This window comes from Cebus imitator, unplaced genomic scaffold (assembly GCF_001604975.1).
Source record: "Cebus imitator isolate Cc_AM_T3 unplaced genomic scaffold, Cebus_imitator-1.0 Scaffold10, whole genome shotgun sequence".
In the NCBI taxonomy this organism is placed as follows: domain Eukaryota; kingdom Metazoa; phylum Chordata; class Mammalia; order Primates; family Cebidae; genus Cebus; species Cebus imitator.
The window spans coordinates 10,704,548-10,724,830 of record NW_016107325.1 but is presented as its reverse complement, the minus strand read 5'-3'; the positions used below and the strand labels follow the sequence as shown (position 1 = coordinate 10,724,830).

Below are 20,283 nucleotides of genomic sequence, written 5' to 3'. Positions count from 1 at the left end.
ACCATGTCACTTAAAATATGTATTAGTGATGATATATAAAATCTTTTGCCTTATAGAGTTGATTTTTTAATCATAAATCTTAATAGGTAGGTGCTTTTCAATATACTGCCCTTGTAATCATTCCACAAAGAATTTCACACATTTTGCAAATACACATAATTCTTTTATTTCTCTGGGTTTCAGCTATTTATATATTATTTACATATTCATGTAATGATATAACCATATACTATATAAATATACACACACACTCATATGTTTGTAAATATAGCTATTTATATTTGCATGTAAAACCTGTCCACATCCATACAGTTTAATTATGTATATTAACCTCCAGATTTATATTTCCAATCTCTGAATTTTTCTTTTAGTTGTTTCAGATGTGCCTCAAACCCACCAAAAAATGAAAAGACAGTATCTTTCCCTAATTTCTAAGCTGATGCTTTTCTTATAGTCCATATTCTCTATATGGATGACAGTCAGTCAGTCATATGAGCCGGATTTTCTAGGCATCACTATCAGGACCCGTTATCTATGTACAAAGTTAGAAATAAACTATCATCAGTGTTTTTTTAAAATTAAGATAACAGGAATGATTATTCCCAGTTAATACTTGTTTCTATTTCTAGATTATTCTATATATATTTAACTTTAAAATTCAATATAGTTACAGAATAACAAAAAAAAAATAGTAGTTTATTTTAAGGATGTACTATAATCTTTTTTAGTGGCTGCACCGGAGATACATGTTGACTGCTTCTCTTAACTATCAGAATTACACTGGTATGAACAGATTTGAGTACATAAAAATTTATTTGACATTTGTACAGAAGGGTCAAGTTTCTGTTGCTCAAATTGCTAGGATAAAGTGTGAACATTTCAATTTATAAACTTAGTACCAGATTTCATCCTAGACATATTTTATACGATATACAAAGAATAGTATACTATTTTATATGATCAAAAACAGTGTTTTTTTCATATCCTAACCAGCACTTTGCTTCACTAAACTAGGATTTCATTTTAAATTATTAAAAATAAATTCACTTATAATTGTTTTTATAAATTTTGTTTTAAATTTAAATTTTATTTTGTATTTAAATAATTGAGCCATTTAGAATTTATTTTAATGCAAGTAGTTCATGGAGCCAGGGATAATGAGAGCTGCCCAGTTCTGAACCTTCCTACAGGTATTCCACAAACAGTGCAGTACAACAAGAAAAACAAATACAACATAATACGTATACAAAACTATGCAAATAAATATAACAAACCAAAACAAAACCCATGCCATTTTCATAACTAGAAGGTGGAGAATACTCAATCTTTAAAATGCCTGTAAGAGAAAAGTAAACCCAAATTTGAACTATGTCTTATGCTCCAAAGCCTTTATGGAAATTGGGACATAAAAGAGAAAAAGTGATTGGTGGGAACTAACAGCGCTTCAGTGACTGACAGAATGTGTCCACTTAAGTGTGAATATACCAGTGAGAAAGCATTTTCTACAAACTTCCCACTATCAGTTATTGAATAACTTGATACTTCAGTATCTATTTCTTCACTTACATTTGAAACAAACTATTCAATTTTTATGTATATTCCATATTATACTAATATTTCAAATTATGGTTAATCACAGTAACAAAATTGGCATAGGAGAAATGAAAACATGTGATAGATTGAAACTAATACTTACTAGTCTGTGCTCAGACAGGGCACTAAGTTGCAGCCAAGACCACAGCCAGCGTCAAATGGCAAAACCAGATCAGTGGACATAAATAACATCTCGTCCTAAAACCACCAAAAATGTGACACTGGAGACTGCTGTTGGCTCCATTGATATTACTGCTTCCCAAAATGCTACTGAAGCTTCTCTTTCTCTTTCAAAAATGGATTATCCATTGCCCCTTTTATTTTGTCTTTAGATCTAAATTAAAAATTTTGAGTTGGTGCATTGATTGGATTGGCCAAAGTCATGTGTTCACCTCTTATATCCATAAGAGGCTGGAAAAGGTATCTGATGCTTTCTTTCACTTCTCTTGCAGTAGGTCTCCAACTACAATTCATACAAGAATGAGCTCCCTAAATCTAGACAGTGGATTACCATGCTAGGCAGTACCATGTCCCCTCCAAATTAATGTCCACTATGCTTGCTCACCTTTGGTTTTACAAAACAGAAAACATTTTACTTTGACAACATTTACCTAAAGAAAATTACTAGACAGTCCCACCTTACATCAACCTGTCAGCTACTCAATTGTAAAAGTTGGTGGCTAAATTATCCCAGTGAGCTCACTGATTTTTGGATGTTTCTAAAGTAGCCATACTGAAGTATCAATTGTTTACACTTGCCCCAAAAATGTACATCTTATAAGTATTTTTGCAGATTAGTTTAAGTGTACCAAAATGTAGATATAAATACATCTAGATTAACATTTATTTTTATCACCTAAGTAGCTATTCAATGATGGAAAAGTCATGAAACTGATCAAACACTGTCTCCCCATTCTTATCATCATAATGAAGATGTGTGAGAAAATAAAGTAATTTAATTAGAAACATCTAGTCCAGTGCTTCAAAAATGGTACTGCTTAAGCATGGCCATAAACATAATTGCCATAAAGATTATAATAAATTTTGGCTCATACTCAAATTTGAAATTTGTTTCAAGGAGAAATATTTTTTACACAAGAATTCACCCCATTTCCACATACTTCTGCTGCTCCTGCAAATTTCAACTGATATTAAACAGGAATGGCTTCCACTTCAGTCAACAATATAAAATATTGGTACATCAAATTTTTTAGTGTCCAGATCTTGACTTGATACAATTGACTGTGATACAATTATTGCCAAAAGCTTACTTTAGCTATTCAATTTTTCAGAAAGTAGTCTAATGGATGGATTAACTATTAATCTTTCTATACTTTTCAGACTTCAGTGCTGTATTAAGATGGCTCACCAGAAAGTGTAGTGCCTGGACCGTATTATATAAATTCCCCACAGAAATGATTTTACTGAATTATGATTTAATGATTAATAATTTAACAGTCTGCACTCAACCATCTAGAAGTCAGATGCATGCCAGTTCCATTTGATAAGTGCTTGCGTTTTGTTTTGTTTTGTTTTGTTTTGTTTTGTTTTTTTGTTTTTTTTTTTTTTTGCAGTATCACAGAAGGCAATGCCTGCTGTCCTTTCATTCATTCATCTAGTCAATAATCCATTTCATTCAACATCAAAATTATCACTAAAACAATCTTCTGGGATAAGTGACTGGGTTGGAAGACAGAATTAGTACTGATGAAACCAGAGCAGTGGACCAGGATTTCTTTGTGATTTGATTTAATCTTTAAAACTTTGTGAGATATAGGAGGGATTCCAAATTTTACGGATAAGAAAAAGTCAGGTGATGTTACTGAGGTCTCATAGCTGAGGGGTGGGGTGGCAAATGAAGAGTCCATGATTAATTTTCTATGGAGCAGTATCAGAAAAAGAAAAGGGGTATTATACTAGAACTATGCAATAGGCGGACGGCCTGGCAAATTGGGTCTTGTGGTTTCAATGGAAGGTATTTAAACCATTTTCATTAATGACAGCATCTATGCAAGAAGTTTGTAACCTCCCTTTGTGTCTGCTTTTAAGGTCAATATTCTTATATTAGTTTAATATATTTGTTAGTAATCAGAATGGATCCCTAAAAATATCAAAAATATACTGATTTTGTTAATTCAATGCTATGTAGTTTTAGTTAGCTAATATTTCTGTCAGATTTTTATATCATGTGAAACTGCAACAGATCTAATCCAACGATCTTAACCTTAGAATGCTTCAATCTATTTAAATCATCCCACTGCTGGTCAAGAAGTACGTGCTTCTGTGTTGGTAGTTCAGGGGAAGGTCTAATGTCCAAATCAACATGTTTCATTTTTGACAGTTATTTAGAAGATCTTTATTTTCTTGAGCTAAAACTCTTCTGGCTTCAGCTCATTGATTCTAGTTTATCCTTTTTGAACAAAATGGAAGTCTAATTTTTTTTCCCCGTGAGAACCATTCGGATACCTGGAAACAGTAAGATTGTACTTGAGTTTTTTTCCCCCCCTCAACTATACATTCTCCATTCTTTTAGCTTATTTGTACATGGTTTTATTTTACTTAATCAACATGCTTGGTTCCATTTGAAGGCCCTTTAGTTTATGTATGTGCCTTTTAGGTGTGGTGTTCTTAGATTACAGCACAGTAGAGAGGGACCGCTTCCTGCATCTTCCATCAACCCAGATAGAGATTATATTAGTGTTTGTGGCAGACACAAATTAGTATTGATTTGTATTGCAATGACTATTAAGTAAAATCGCTTGACAATTTTCTCTGTTACAAAACCATATCTTTTCTCTGCTGTAGTTGTGCCGATGGGTATTTTTGAATTTTTGAAGTTTTACAAGTATTCCTGTTATATTCTTTTTCTAGTAAATTTGACTCACCATTCTCATACAGCAAATTTTATCACAGTTAAAAATTTATATTTATTTTCCATGTATTATGTGCCAATCACTGTACTAGGTATTTTTTCCTCATATTATTTTGATTTATCCTCATTTAACCTGAGGAGGAATTCCAATTTATGACTGAGAAAATACATTCAGGATTATTTAATAATTTGACTGAGGTTTCTTAGAACATTAGTAACAGAGTTTAGGATTTGTCTGTAGGTCTAAGTTCAAAGTTCATGATTTTATTTGTTTAATGTGTTTCTACTAGGTTGTTTCTCTATCACAACCTAAATTGTTGATATTTTGAATAAGACATATAGAATATAGATAAATTGGATATGTCGTATTCACTGTCAACCAGCCTTTAGACAAAAATATAGGCCTATCTTATTTTAATACCATCTGGCACATATATTTTTTTTTATCTTGTGAGACATTTTATAAATTGACTTACTAATGTTCAATTACGTATATTTTACTTCACTTTCCTTATTTAATAATCAAGGCTTATGGTGAGAAAGCAGAGCACAAATAGGGTTGGTTTATGTAAAGAGAAAAATGTCCCTGAGCAGCCAGTAACTATCACAAAGCCCATGAATTTTTTTCTTTGAAGAGGTTCAACAATCTTTAGTTCTTCACCCAGAAATTTAGATACTCTTTCCACATAGAACTTGGAGATTAGAAATAGCAAGACAATATCAAGTCACAGTTGATTGCTAAGGCAGGAAACAAAAGTCTAAAAGCACAACAGGATCATTCAGCAGTGCCTTTGGGAGTATCACATATTTTATCATAATATAATAAGGACCATTTATAAAGATAACCAATAAGTTATTTAAAAATTATTTATATTCAAGGATCTCTGTGTAAAAAATATTTTGACAGGCTGTTATTTTAAAGGAAAAAAGATTTCATATGCAATAGAAAACTTAGTTATCTAGTTCCATACTCACAATTGTACTTATTCGGTACATCTTGGCTCCCCTCAATAAAGTTTAATATGTGAAATGTGACCATATGCATGTTTGTATATGCGTGCATTTGGTATAAATAGAAATAATCTTGGCAAACTTTTGATGTCTCAGTTATGTGCATGATATTGAGCAAGATATTTGGAAATAAGTAAATTTTAATGTGAGTTTTTATACCATTATGTTGCCCTTCCTAGTCTTTATTCTTCCCTTTAAAATTTCCTTGTACCATATCCCTGAAACATTTGTTGAAGTACTTGGGTGTGAGAAGCCACTGCTATTGCAAAAAATATTCCTGTCTTTGATCACAAATGACTGAACCAAGTGTAAATGAATCCACAGGCTGGGCTCAGTCAATTAAAGTATATTTTTATTTACCTATTTTTTGAGACCTATGTTATAGGTATATGGTCAGAACTTAGACTGAAAAACCAAATAAAGTTAAGAGTGTCAATATTTTTAGTCTATGTGCATTCTTAGAAGTTAGAAAAAGATGCCGTTTTTTAAGTAGAATGCTGCAGACATGAAAAGCAAAGCAAAACCCGGAAAACTGGATTCCATGAAAGGTATAAGTAGTCATCCCAATTTTTATTTGCATTTTTACTTCTCATTTTTATTTTCTGTAATACATTTATGACACAGAAATGTACTATGTATTCTTTCTTTGAATGTCTATAAGATTGCATTTTGTATATTTATAATATATCCTGCCCTTCATTTATTTATGCTAGCGGTTGAAGTCTGACTCTTGCAATGAGTGATATCCCAATAATATTAAATAACATATCTTTTGCTTACTCTTAATTAATAGACAAACAATGTGTTAAAGTATTAAACAACTCACTTTTGCACAACTGTGAAAAATTCTGAAGTAGAACATATGTATGTGTATATATGTGTTTGGGTGATTTCTGTCTTGGGAAAGTCTTATAGAAGTAATTCAGCTAGTTCCAGCACTGTGAGAGAAAATGCACAGATGGAAAATGTCACAATGTCAAATACAAAATTTGTTATCTTTAATTTCAATAATAAAATTACAAAGAGGGTTTATGCGAACAAATAAAGAAAAATTAATCATTTGACATTGAATAGAATAATTGGAAGAGTACATTTTGACAGGAATTGGGCTGGAACAAATTAGTAAAACAAAATATTTGCATATGTGAAAAATGAGTAAAGTTGAGGAATTTATGCATGAAATTATATTTAACGAATAGCACTTTGAATTGCCTATAGGATAATTTGAAATAGTTACCTATTTCAAAGACTGTATCCTATATCCAAGACTAGAGTTGAAATATGTGAAAACTATGAGAGTACCCCAAATACAGAATTACAAAAAGATGATTACATTCAAGGACATATATAGATACATAGTATTCAAGATACATAATAGAAAATTGTTGAAAGAAAATTATTTTGTGTATAGGGATTGATGAGAGAGAGAAAAATGCCATGAATAATTTTCAAGTTAATTAGTTTGAGTTTTTATTTTTACAGTGGCTCAGAGGTTAAAGAGTAATTCTAGTCACGCAGAAAGACAATGAATTTTGTTTTTACCTGTTAAGTTGCTGCCACTGGTGAAGTTACTATATGGACATCTTGGGGAAGAAAGCCTTTGGGAAATATACATATGTGTTTGGTAAATATTTGTATATGAAGAGTAATTAAAACTCTGTTTGCCCATGCATTCATCAGAATGATAGATATAACAGAGGAAGAAGGTAAAGCCTTAAGAGATATCAGAGTTGAAATTTGGGTTAAAATTTGACCCATGTTAAAATTGATTTAAGAAAAGTAATTAGAGATACAAAAAGAGACGGGGAAGATTAGGGCGTAGAGCCAATGAAGAGTAAGTTTAAAGAAGAGTGTAGTCAACTATTTTTCATGACCCAACCTTTTGTACTTTGTTTTTATTAATATGGCCAACTTTAATATAGAATTTTTTGCAGGTACAAAATTGGAAATGTTGGCTTCACTGGAACCTAAGGGCCTTGTTCCCTTCACTAGAGAGTCTTTTGAACGTATACAGCAGCGTATTGCTAAAACGCATAATGAGGAACGTGAAGAAGAAGATTTAAAGCCAAATACTGACTTTGAAGTTGGCAAAGAGCTTCCATTTACTTATGGAAACCTTTCTCGAGGAATGGTGTCAGAGCCCTTGGAAGATGTGGACCCATACTACCACGAGAAAAAAAATGTGAGAATTAATTGAGATTATTTTGATGACATTTTTATTGTTTTATTTCCAGACATACAAAAAATGTAATTGAGATAGGAAAATTATACAGAACTGCATAAGATAACTCATTTTGGGAACACACATATTGGAGATTTTTATCAAAACTGGTATCTTACTTGGTTAGGTAGTATATTTTGGATTACTTTACTTAATATATGTATTAGTATGCCCTAATGTAAGTGAAATATTTTAAGGGAACATGGTGATTGTTCATTTGTGGTTATCAATTTTAAAATGTCTACAAAATGCCTAGAATATTTTCAACAACTTAAAATGTTCAATGTGATGAGTTCTCAGAAGTAAGAAAAGTAAATACAATCCATATGTTATTTATCATTTTTATTCATTCATACATGCATATACTTACTCCTTATATCCATAATGACTTTAGACAGCTACTACTATATGTACAACCCCAGTATAAGCACAAAATGCTAAATGTGAAAATAATTATATTTAGAAATCAGACATTGGTGTGAACCAATGAAGCTGAAAGAATCATTAAGGATAAGGATGCAAAATTTGAGTTATAGCTTAAAGAGCGCTTCAAAGTTTTAATAAGGCAAAGGAAAGAACTGTGTGTAGGCAAGAGCAGAGAATGATTCTGGAAGGGGCAAAAGAGAAAGTGATGCTATAACTGGAAAGTTAGCTGTTGCAAGTTGTGAGATATGAGCTGAGGTAATGGAGATGTCAACATGGTTTTAATGTGGTGATCAAAGGACTGATGCAATGAGTGTAATGTTTAAGTAGCATTGACCCAGTAGATTTCTAAATAATGGCTGCATAGAAGAGACAGGATTAGAAAGGTGAAATAAGAGAGAGAGTAATCCAGGCCTGAAATCAAGAGGAGACAGAGAGAACAAAGCTGAGAAGAAGCAGGGTTTGACTGACTAATAATGCCAAGGTTTTCAGCTTGGAGGAATGGTGATGCCACTGACAAAATGCAATAACTAGAAAGAAGATCAAATTCGGGGGAGGTGATGATTAGCTTCATGTGAACAAATGTAATTTGATATTCGTGTAGAGCATTCATTATCAAATGGGCCACAAGGAATTGCACCACATTCTCTGGATGGAAGGCAAAGTGACTTTTTGAAATAAATTACAATTCTTTGGAAAACTTGTCATACTGGATGAGTATTGACATTTTACGGTAGAAATGTGTATATTAACTTAAAAAGACTTTAGTATCTCTGGGAGCCTCCATGGGCATTATGCAGCATTGTCATAAAATACATGCCTAATCTTGAGAGCATTTTAATGAAAGTATAAGTTAAGCCCTCATCTCAATTACTTCTACATTCAGTTTTTGCTGTGTTTTATGTCATAGTAATTGATATGGCACAGTAACCTTAGGGTGTAATATCGTAGAGTTCTGAGTCCCTTGCAGTATGTACAGACATGGTTGGCAAAGCGCTAGGTGTGTTATTGAAGACAAAACCAAAGATTTTGAAAAATAAAGCAAGGCCCAGAGTTACTCTTAGTCTGGTTCCCATAAAACATCTGGGACAAGAACTGCAAGGATAGTTTAGTATACAAAGTGCTGTTATAAATGACAAGTTATTTAACCTTTTGAGTTGGATTTGGTTTATTCTGTTAAAAGTGGCATAAAATAAGTACTTTTATAATTAATAAAACTATTTCAGCTCTTAAAATTGGGAAATTATTGTATCTAATAGTCCTCATTTCATCACAATGACAGATAATACCTCTAATGTGAAGTTTGAGATTGTTCTGGAAAATAGCATGGAAAGCACATTTTTAAAAATCGGATTTACTTACTTTGGCTTTTTAAAATTTTTATTTTCTATTTGCTTTTAAAATAGAAAATAGCTATAGCATAGGTCAAAGTGTTCACAGATTTTATGTTAGAAAAACATTTTATGGAGAAGAATTATATTACAATTTAGTTTCCATTTAGAATATTTATTCATGAACTATTGTTGAATATATATTTGTACAAAGTAGTCTATTTTTCTACACATATAAAAGTAGAAATAGTCATCTGTATAACATATAATACTGTAGTATCTAATAGATTGTATTTAATATATAATTCTAGTATATAATTTATTGTATCTCAGTATGTTATATATTATAAATTATAAAATATACTCTTTTAGACTATCAGCCATAAAGTATTCACTATTTATTTTTTTATACCCCACAATAAAATATTTCCAGATAGATGTATACATATAGTGAATATATATACACACAAATTTAAAATATACAAACTTATATACAGGTGTATATATATATATATATACGCACACACATTCATAAACATACACAAGAATGCACACATACATAGATATATGACTCAAATTTAATTTCAGGATATTTCTGATATTTCATTTTTTGTTAGAATTTTAATGCTTTAATATCTCAATGTATTAGGTGTAATATGTTATAAATTTCTGGGTTAGATATATCTATGTGAATTATATAATGCAAATTTGGTTTTATTTCATAGATAATTGTTCAGAATTAATGTACTATTTCGATGCATTGGATATTCTTTACTATCATAATCCCACATTTGATTTGCTCTCAAATAAAATCTAACTTTTAACATTCATTATGTTCTCAGATGCACTGGCTCTGGCATTTGTAAAGGATCTTTGTGAGCCATTGGGTATTGTGTTCTTCCTATTCTGTTAGTTCTCTAAGGGCACTGGAGGTTGTGGCTTGTGACAAACTGTTACTGTGGATGTGACAGTAGCAAAAAAAAAAAAAAGGGGAAATGGTAGAAAGATAAGCCTAAATATGAACGAATACAGCTAAAATATTTCCATTTGATTTAGTCTATAAAAACATATAAAAAAGAAAAGTATAGCTGTTATGTTCCAAGACTATAATGATTATTGATTGGCAGTGTGTTACATAATTGATGAGATTATGTTTCTGAGGTCTAATTTCACTCGATCACTTTTCTTCTTACAGACTTTCATAGTATTAAATAAAAACAGAACAATCTTCAGATTCAATGCTGCCTCCATCTTGTGTACATTGTCTCCTTTCAATTGTATTAGAGGAACAACTATCAAGGTTTTGGTACATCCATATCCTTTTCTGTTGACTTGTTGACTTTAAACTGCTGACATTAAATGCAACTATACTATTATTCAACTATTTCTGCATATTTTTCTTTATTGAGTTTATGTATCATGTTAGGTCATATTGAAATCTAGATCATACTTCATCAAGTGTTCCACATTTGAAAATACATATAAAGTATATTTTCTAATACACACAATAGTAAATATTAACAAATATTAATGCCCATTGTTCAACAAGATTAATATTTTTTCAACATTTAAGAAAATATTTTAGCTCATTGTATGTAAATATATTTTATAGAAATATATATTTTCCAATATTATTTATTATCTATTATTTCTTGACTATATGCTACCCTTTTCCGGCTGTTTATTCTAATTAGCGTCCTAACTGATTGCATATTTATGTCCCTTACTGATTTGCCAAAATGGAGTCCAGTAGTAGAGTAAGTTATATAATTACATTATACATATCATATATAATTGTATATTAATAGTTTACATTTTATTTCCATAACATTGAATTATATATTATATTTTATATTATAATAAATTTAATACTTGTTAATGATTAAGGTAATATTTCAGTGCTTCCTTCCCATCTTCTTTGCTATTGAAATCTCATTCCTGATTTGCTTCTAACTCAAGTAACGTTCAGTCCTTTCCACTCATTAAGAAAATCACTTTTTCTTCCTTTCTGCTCTACTCCTCTCTTTCCTAAGACATACCAGTAGTCTGACTTGCTTTGTACTGTAAGGATGAAAAGGCATGTAAAATTTTCTGGGGAAAAGGCTTTCTTGAAGTTACCTTTTGATCTTTAATACTGTTCTTAAAACTAGTTGATTTTGGGAAGGTGACTATAACATTATTCACCATAAAAAAAATCATTGAATATGTACATAATAAAATTAGATCTTACACATTCCCTTAATGATAATTATTACTTATTGTGTAATCTCTATATGGAGCAAATTTGACATTTGCTGTTTTTATCATTTACCTACATATATATAAAACTATTGAAAAAGTTTGTTTTTTTTTTAAACTTCTAAGTTCAGAGGCACAAGTGCAGGTTTGTTACATAGGTAAACTTGTGTCATGGGGTTTTGTTATGCAGATATTTTCATCACCCAGGTATTAAGCTTAGTTCCCATTAGTTACTTTTTTTGTGATCCTCTCCCTCCTCCCACCCTCTACCCTCCAAAAGGCCTCAGTGTGTGTTGTTCCCCTCTATGTGCCCATGTGTTCTCATCATTTAGCTCCCACTTATAAGTGAGAACATTTAGTTTTCCATGTCTGTGTTTGGTAAGGATAATGGCCTCCAGCTCCATCCATGTTCCTGTAAAAGAAAATTCATATGGAACCAAAAAACCCAAATAGCCAAGGCAATCCTAAGCAAAAAGAACAAAGCTGGAGGCATCATGCTCCCTGAGTTCAAATTATACTACATAGCTACAGTAATGAAAAACTTTGACAGTCAAATGTACCGGCAAATGCCGTAAGACACAACCTACCCTAGAAATTCTATTTAAAGCATTGAGCTAGGGCTCAAGGAGCACTTGCTTTCTTGAATGTTGTCTAATTTATTGGTGGTTGGTTTCTTTCGGCCTACCAAGTAGACCTGCTCTCACCGTTCTGGTGACTTATTCTTAAATGCTAGCTAGTTATCATAGACATGGTATTTCAGAGCTGACAATGTATTATTCTCGCCATTAATATTATTTGAAAAAAATTTTTGCAGAAATACTTTGCTTGGAATTTACACATTTGAAATACTTGTAAAACTCTTTGCAAGAGGCATCTGGGCAGGATCTTTTTCCTTCCTTGGTGATCCATGGAACTGGCTTGATTTCAGCGTAACTGTGTTTGAGTGAGTATTTCTTTAAATTGAGTCTATTTTAATGTTTTGCTCAGAAAATGTTTTTCATTAAAAAATAGTTGATGTCTACAAAAATTTCTGCCTGCAGATAGTCTGCAAATGAAGCATACTTCAAAGTTATAGTGAGTTCTTTCAGCTGCCTCTGACCTAGCCCTCAGAAGATGCAATAAAAATGAAAGGAGTGGATTGTTTTCTGCTTTCTATTTGGAGCAAGAATGATAATGATTGAATCTGTGCATTTTAAGTGTGTCTTTTAGTGAAAAGTGAGCAAAGAACCTCCTGAATACTTAGGAGAATGTCCTAGCAGATTTGATTCTCAATTCCCAAACTACATTACATGTAGCTACATTGCTTAGGACCGGTAAATATGCTAGACATCAGAATAAGGTATCTTCAACACCCACCCCATACACAGATTTTCTGGAATGCTTCAGACGATTCTAACAATTTCATGTATATTTTAAAATACTTCTATTTAATGTATTCTGTTTTCTAGCTATGGAAATCATTACTGGCATCAGTCTTATTAAAAATAATTTAAAATGATTTTCTATATGTAGATTTTTGATGAGTTTTAAAACTAACATTTATAAAGAACATAAACAGTGTCTGCTATATTTTAAGCATTCTAAAGTAGTATCTCATATCACTGTAATCATTACCATTACACTTTTAATATTGTTACCCATGTCTTTGCTGTTTTGCTGTTGCTGTTAGTTAACACTTTCAGAGCCCTTACTATGTTCCAGGTGCTCTTCTATGTATTTCACATAAGTTAATTCATTAAATCCCTCAAAAAACCCTCTCAATCAGGAAGTGTTATTAACACCACCTTACAATCAAGGAAACTGAGGCAAGAAAGATTTAAATGATTTGCTCATGTGGCCCAGTTAGTTAATGGTAGAGCCTGGATTTCTACACAAGCAGTCTGGCTTCAGAGTCTGTGCTTTTAATCAATACACAGTCTGACCATCATCACCATCACCATCATCGTCAGTATCATCACCATCTTCATCCTCATCGTCTCTTCATCTTTATCATCATATCACATCCATAATTACCATCATCATCATCAGTCTAAATACTTAAAATGAGTCTATTCCTTAAAAAACTAGATATTCATTTTTTATTGTAACTATCTTTTCAGCAATTAGATAACAAAAGATTTATGTTTGATAAGAAATTAAATGTATTCACAGTGTCAAACTTTTGTAAACTCCCATAATTTAAGTTTATAGATTAATAATTACCTGGCCACCTTCCGCCATAGCAATCTTTGTCTTACAATCAATAATAAAACTGTTTGCAATATGGAATCATATGATCAAGGGAAATGTTTGAACATATGGTTTAAAAAATAACTTTCAAAACCATAAAAAAACAAAAATAAGTAGCATAGATGTAATTTGACTTTTAAATAACTCTAACTTAATTCCACAGGATTATTATAAGATACTCACCTCTAAGCTTCATTCCAATGCTTCAGACTGCAAGAACTTTGAGAATTTTAAAAATTATTCCTTTAAATCAAGGTAAGAAATTGCACTGAATGTATTTTTTTTATTCTGTTTTATATACCACCATGAATTCACTTGAACTTCCCTAGTGTTTTTCAGAGGAAGTATTGAATAACGTTTCCACTTTGAAACCAATGAGTTATCTGATCTTTAAATTTATGTCACTCCAGGAAGGAGAAGAAAAATATTCACTATTATTTATTTGGTGTAGGCTCAATTTTTAGAAAACCATAACATAGGCATCAATCAAATATATTTTAATTGGTAATTATTACAAATTAATTATGAACTTATAAAATTCTTCTTAGACTTCTGAGATAAATAGTGGCCTAGACAGATGTCTAATCTGCTTATTTCTTTTCCTCATTTTATCAAGAAACCAGTTGACATGAACAAAGTAATATAAAATAAGAGGAATTTCCCTTTGTTTTGAGTGCTTGGATAGGGTGCAGTTCACGTGCCACAAAATTCATCTTCCATCAATGTGGTTGCAACTTTACCACGTTGAAGACTAATTTACAGCATCCATTTCTAAAGACATTCTAGCAGAGGCACACCAACACCTTCTAGTTTGTTATTGTGAGTAAATAAGAACAGTTAGGAATAATTCTACCCAGAACGTTAAGCTGCAAGTCAGAAGTGTTGTGATATAGCTGTATCAAGAAAGCAAAAGAGGAATGTAATAAAAGCAAAGACAAAGTCTACATGCAACTTTCATAGACCAGAAAGAAGGCTAGAGATACGTAGGCTATGTATTTATAGTTCAGGCAGAACAAAGGAGAAAAACAGATAGGGAAGTATGATGATAATACATAATCAGTGAATACACTAAAACATTGATTTGTACACATTAAGCTGGTGAATTGTAGGGCTTGTGAATTATATCTCAGTAAAGCTGTTTAATAAAAACAATCTGTTGAATGGCAGCGTTACCAAATCTAGTGAATGAATCAAGTAGTGAGAGTTAACCTGTCAGGAATTTTCACAGCTCAAGCTCCCCAACTACTCCTCACATATTTCATGGGCATCTTCATCTTAAGACTAGAGGTAAGAATTATTAAATAAATCAGAAGAATTCAAATAATAATAATAAAAGAAGAATTCATTCACTAGAGTTAGAAGCCTATAGGCTAGAAGGGAGCTCTCACTTTTTTTTTCCCCAAGGGAGGATATAGTAGGCACATATCCCCAGTATGGAGTGTATGAAAATATTTTGCAATATAGAAAGAGAAACATGTATTTAATAGAAAGAAAGTATCCTCTTTTAAAATAAATGTGCTTAAAATTAGAAGCATACATAATAATCTTTTTGTAGTCCCAACAGAAGAAAACCTAGATTCTCTCAACAGAAGATGAAACGAGATAGTAATATAGGCAAATATAACTAACTTTAAGACAAAAAAGTGATAAAAATTATACTACCCTAGGTGAATATTCAGTGGTAATGGAAGCTGCAAAAAAGTATTATCCACACATCAAACAAGCACACTTGTATAAGGAAAGACTAGAGGAGTTCTGTATTCATGCACTAGAACTGAAAAATGGAATGCATTAATGTAGGAGAAAAAATTGAATTCCATCTTATGCATAAATGGTGGTCCTGAAAACGGACCAAAATAAATATATTATTAAAATATTTATAGTAGAAAAAAATTAAAAATTTTTTAACTGGAAAAATACCCTACAAATGAAAGGGATCAGCTTATAGTAGATAAAACAATAATATATACTTAGACATATTATAAAATGTTATAAATGTAAGATATTAAAGAATAAAAGTATTATAAATTCTTCAAGCAAAAAAGTGAGAAACATATATCAGGGACAGGTCACTGTTAGACCTCATGTTAACATTAAAATTAATGGTGTTTGAGAGCTTGGGGAAAAGTGTAGGCAGGGAAGTTGAGACACTAGAATTCTATACTTGATTGTCAATTGTATGTATAGTCAACAAATGGATATTCTCAGTTATGAGAGAATTCTGAAACTGTAGATGTGTATGCTTTCAGAATATCTGCTGAAAAAATAAGTATGAAAATAAAATTTTTCACAATGGGAGGATTTAGTTCTAAAAGTAATTGCAGTGAGCTCTGAAACCATTTCAGCAGAGAATGGAATGCAAATTACTGTTGTTAGTGAGTTGCAAAACAGAATGCAAATATAAATCAGAAGTTACCACATGGATATCCGTGGATCATTCTTGAGCTAGAGAATACATGTTTTATTTGTATTTTAGAAAACTTCGAAATAGATGCCAATATTATAAAAATTTAATAATTTTATGTTGAAATCCAATTTAACTTGGATGAATTGTCAGGATAGGTCCGCCTGCATTTATGAATGACAACAGCCTGCTGTGGGTGAGAACAGCTGCCTCTTCAAGTCAGGCAGACTCACCCAGGTCCTCTCAACTCTCTGTTTGTGTGAACTTATGCTTCCTGGCAAGCCTTTGTAAGGATTTGAATTTGATCCTTTCTATAAATCATGATGGATAATATATGATACAAAATACATAATTCAACAATTATAACTAGGCCAAAAGTTATTAACAAAAACTGAGAAGTAACAATAGAGAAATGTGAGAAAATATATAGTTATTTTCTTGCCTTATGTGGTGAGACTGAGTGGATACAGTCTTATTGATGTAGAGATTTGCATGCTATTTCAAAATAGAAACATAAATTGTATATAAGCTCTCAAAACATGTGTTTTATCTAAACTACTAAAGGAAAAAAGAGATACAGTAAATGTATTGATAGAGGAAAAGAAACACAGTAAATAATAAGGGGAATATAGAAATCAAAAGTAAAGGTGTATTCCAAAGTAAACCTAATTTATGAAAATAAATGCAATTGGTTTAAAATTTTTTATCAAGGCAGAGACTTTAATATGAAGTCAGAAATACAATTAAACTCTATAGCAAAACGGATGCTAAAATTTAAAAGAAGGAGGAAGTTATATAAGAAAATTAAGATCAAAACTGGCGTACGTCCCAGAACTTTCTAACAAAATCTGATTAGTATATAATAATGAAAATTATTAATAAACTTAATTCTATAAAAATTTGATGGTGACATTTTTTTTCCATGAAACAAAATGTCAGCACTAAAATTAAAGCTCCACTAGAAACTGAGTATACGATGGAAATATCTATCTATATATATGTGTGTGTGTGTGTGTATATGTACATATATATATATATGTACATATACACACGCACACACACACTCCCATACATATGCACAGACATTTATTTTTCCTTAAGAATTGCTCTTCTTAAAAACATTTCCAACACAATATGAAAAAAATTTCAGTATAAAAATATACAAAGGACTCTGCCAGTGCAGTGGCTAATACCTGTAATCCCAGAACTTTGGGATGCCAAGGTGGGCTAATCATGAGGTTAGGAGTTCAAGACCAGCCTGATCAATATGGTGAAAGTCCTTCTCCACTAAAAATACAAAAATTAGCCAGTTGTGGTGGTGCGCATCTGTAGTCCCAGCTACTCAGGAGGCAGAGGCAGGAGAATCGCTTGAACCTGGGAGGCAGAGGTTTCAGTGAGCCAAGATTGCACCATTTCACTCCAGTCTGGGTGACAGAGTGAGACTCCATCTCAAAAAAAAAAAAAAAAAAAAAAAAAAAAAAATATATATGTATACACACACACACACACACACACACGACTCATGATAGTTACCAAATAATTACACAATGCAAATATACCTATTTTAAAAGTTTAGAATAGTTAAGTACAGAAATTACATTGAAATGATTTTATTTTTTCTAATAAACTGCCAACAATATTTTGAAATGTTCCAGTTTTAGTGAAGGCTTATAGTCTGGTTTATACATTAGTTCAACCTCTCTCAAAAACAGTGTGAACAGATGTATCAACACTAAAACACTGTTGCATATTTGACACAGAAATTCTAATATATATCTGATATACTTTGAAAAGACTTGCTCATAATAAAAAGAATAATATAATTCTAAGTGGCAAAAGGAGGCTATAAACATGTATTTTATTATGATGTCAAATTAAAATTGCATATTTAATCTAGATTATCACATTTCTGTAGTCACAGAATGACTTTATTTCAACACTGTCATATTTTACTCAAGAAATCTAATCATTTGAAGTAATTCAAAAGAATAGTTGTCAATTCTCATAATAAGATAGAAAGTAGGTATTATTTCCACTTTAAAAAATCATAAAACTAAGGCATAGAAATATTGATTACTTGCTTGGTTAACATCACAGAGTTAGTATATTCTCACTCATATTGTGCTGAGCAGTTATTAGGATACTAAATGCACGCAGGCCAGCAAATAAGAGAGGAAGTGAAAAAGAAGAGGGAGGAGAAAGGGAGGGAGGGGAGAAAAAAGTTTATACATCACAAAGTTAATAGTAATTTATTCTATAAGATATGATTATGTTATTTTTGTTTTTTCTTGTTTTCTACTCAGAATTCAGCATATTACTTATAATTAGAAAAATGTATATCCTTAAATAAAGCCAGGTTTAAGTTTGAATTCTCTATTAGTATTCTGATATAAATACAGTTTACATAGATCACCGTTGTGTAATTCTCATTTCTGCTTATTGAAATTCTTCACTTTTATTTAATTAGCTCACAAAATTGGATTCTTATAAAGTTGATTAAAGTATAATATAGAATATTGCTGTTTAAAACTATTTCTTTTTTCAAGAACTATTTAATTTTTATTTATAACCTTACACCTTTACTTATGCTTATAAACATTGGAGGTTGGTATGACTCGTGGCAACCAAGAGAGGGAGATAGTTTTTCTTTGTAAAGAGAAACAAACAAATATTTTAAATAGTGTGCCTGAATTATTTTGTTAGGTGTTATAAATTAGCAATAATACATAAACCTCAACATTTCATTTATTATTCACTTTCTTTATGAGACCCAAATAATTAGAATTACATTTGAAGATAAAACTGTTGATTTTAATGGAGTATGCAGGTGCTATGGGAGAGATTTGCCAATAGTGCTTTTCCAAAGTATTATATTACGTTAAAAACAAATGTTTCTCTTTCCAGGTCTGAAGTCCCTTGTAGGGATTCTGATCTGCTGTGTGAAGAAACTTACTGGTGTCATTATCCTAACTCTGTTTTTTCTGAGCATATTTTCTCTAATTGGAATGGGGCTTTTCATGGGTAACCTGAAACATAAATGTTTTCGATGGCCCCAAGAGAATGAAAATGAAACCCTGCACAACAGAACTGGTAACCCATATTATATTCGAGGTAAGAATCACCTTCCCATGTATATCAAAAATTGAAACTTTTGTTAAAGGCAAAGCAGTCTTCCCAGAAATGTTGAACATTCAACATCTTGCTAGATTCCCAAAGGCTTTGGCTTGTGTATCAGATGCTAGGTTAAAAAGGCCAGGATACTTGCTCTTTTCTTCTCAACTGCAGAAAGGGATTTTAGCTTCTGCAGAGATCCAAATGGACTTCCAATGTGCTGCTAACTCATGATTAGATATAGAATATCATTTCATGCCTATTTTTCAGAAACAGAAAACTTTTATTATTTGGAAGGAGAAAGATATGCTCTCCTTTGTGGCAACAGAACAGATGCTGGGTAAGTGGTATTAGTTTTCTTTTCTTTTTTTTTTCACATTTTTATAACTTTTTATTTAGATAACATTTAATTCTTACACAAAAGTGAAAGATTAGAAGGAATTCTGATACACTATCCACATTTATCAGTTGTTAATATTTTACCCCAATGGCTCTTATCATTCTCTCTTTTTCTAAACAACATGCTTGAGAATAAGTTGCAGACATCTGCTCTTTTACCCTTAAATACATTAGTATTTATTTAATAAAAACAAGGACATTCTGTTTCTTCTATTAAATCATTACCCCCTGTCAATGGTACTTAATGAAGGACCATTGCTTTTATTTTTGGTTCCCATTTGATTGCGTTATCTCAGCTCATTGTCAAAACCATACTGAGTTGTCTTAGTCTACTCCGACCACATTAACAACATACTGGTTGGTTTAAAAACAACAGAAATTTATTACTCACAGTCTGGGAGGCTGAGAAGTCCAGAACAAGGTGCTGGGCAAATTTGGTGTCTGGTCAGGG

General features: G+C 31.5%; 1 protein-coding gene across 3 annotated transcripts in view; it reads left to right on the top strand.

Annotated features, from left to right (window-relative positions):
- SCN7A (sodium voltage-gated channel alpha subunit 7) overlaps window positions 1-20,283 on the top strand; it is an 89,968-nt gene that overhangs the window by 11,985 nt on the left and 57,700 nt on the right. For 2 of the 3 annotated variants that reach the window (XM_017548446.2, XM_017548439.2), the window contains exons 2-8: window positions 7,411-7,658; window positions 10,647-10,765; window positions 11,119-11,208; window positions 12,504-12,632; window positions 14,082-14,173; window positions 19,227-19,433; window positions 19,704-19,773. In XM_017548446.2, coding sequence (XP_017403935.1) covers window positions 7,425-7,658; window positions 10,647-10,765; window positions 11,119-11,208; window positions 12,504-12,632; window positions 14,082-14,173; window positions 19,227-19,433; window positions 19,704-19,773 — 941 coding nt within the window. In that variant the 5' untranslated portion in view covers window positions 7,411-7,424. Of the gene's footprint in view, window positions 1-7,410; window positions 7,659-10,646; window positions 10,766-11,118; window positions 11,209-12,503; window positions 12,633-14,081; window positions 14,174-19,226; window positions 19,434-19,703; window positions 19,774-20,283 lie in introns of those variants that run through there. The other variant, XM_037745819.1, reaches the window with a different exon arrangement.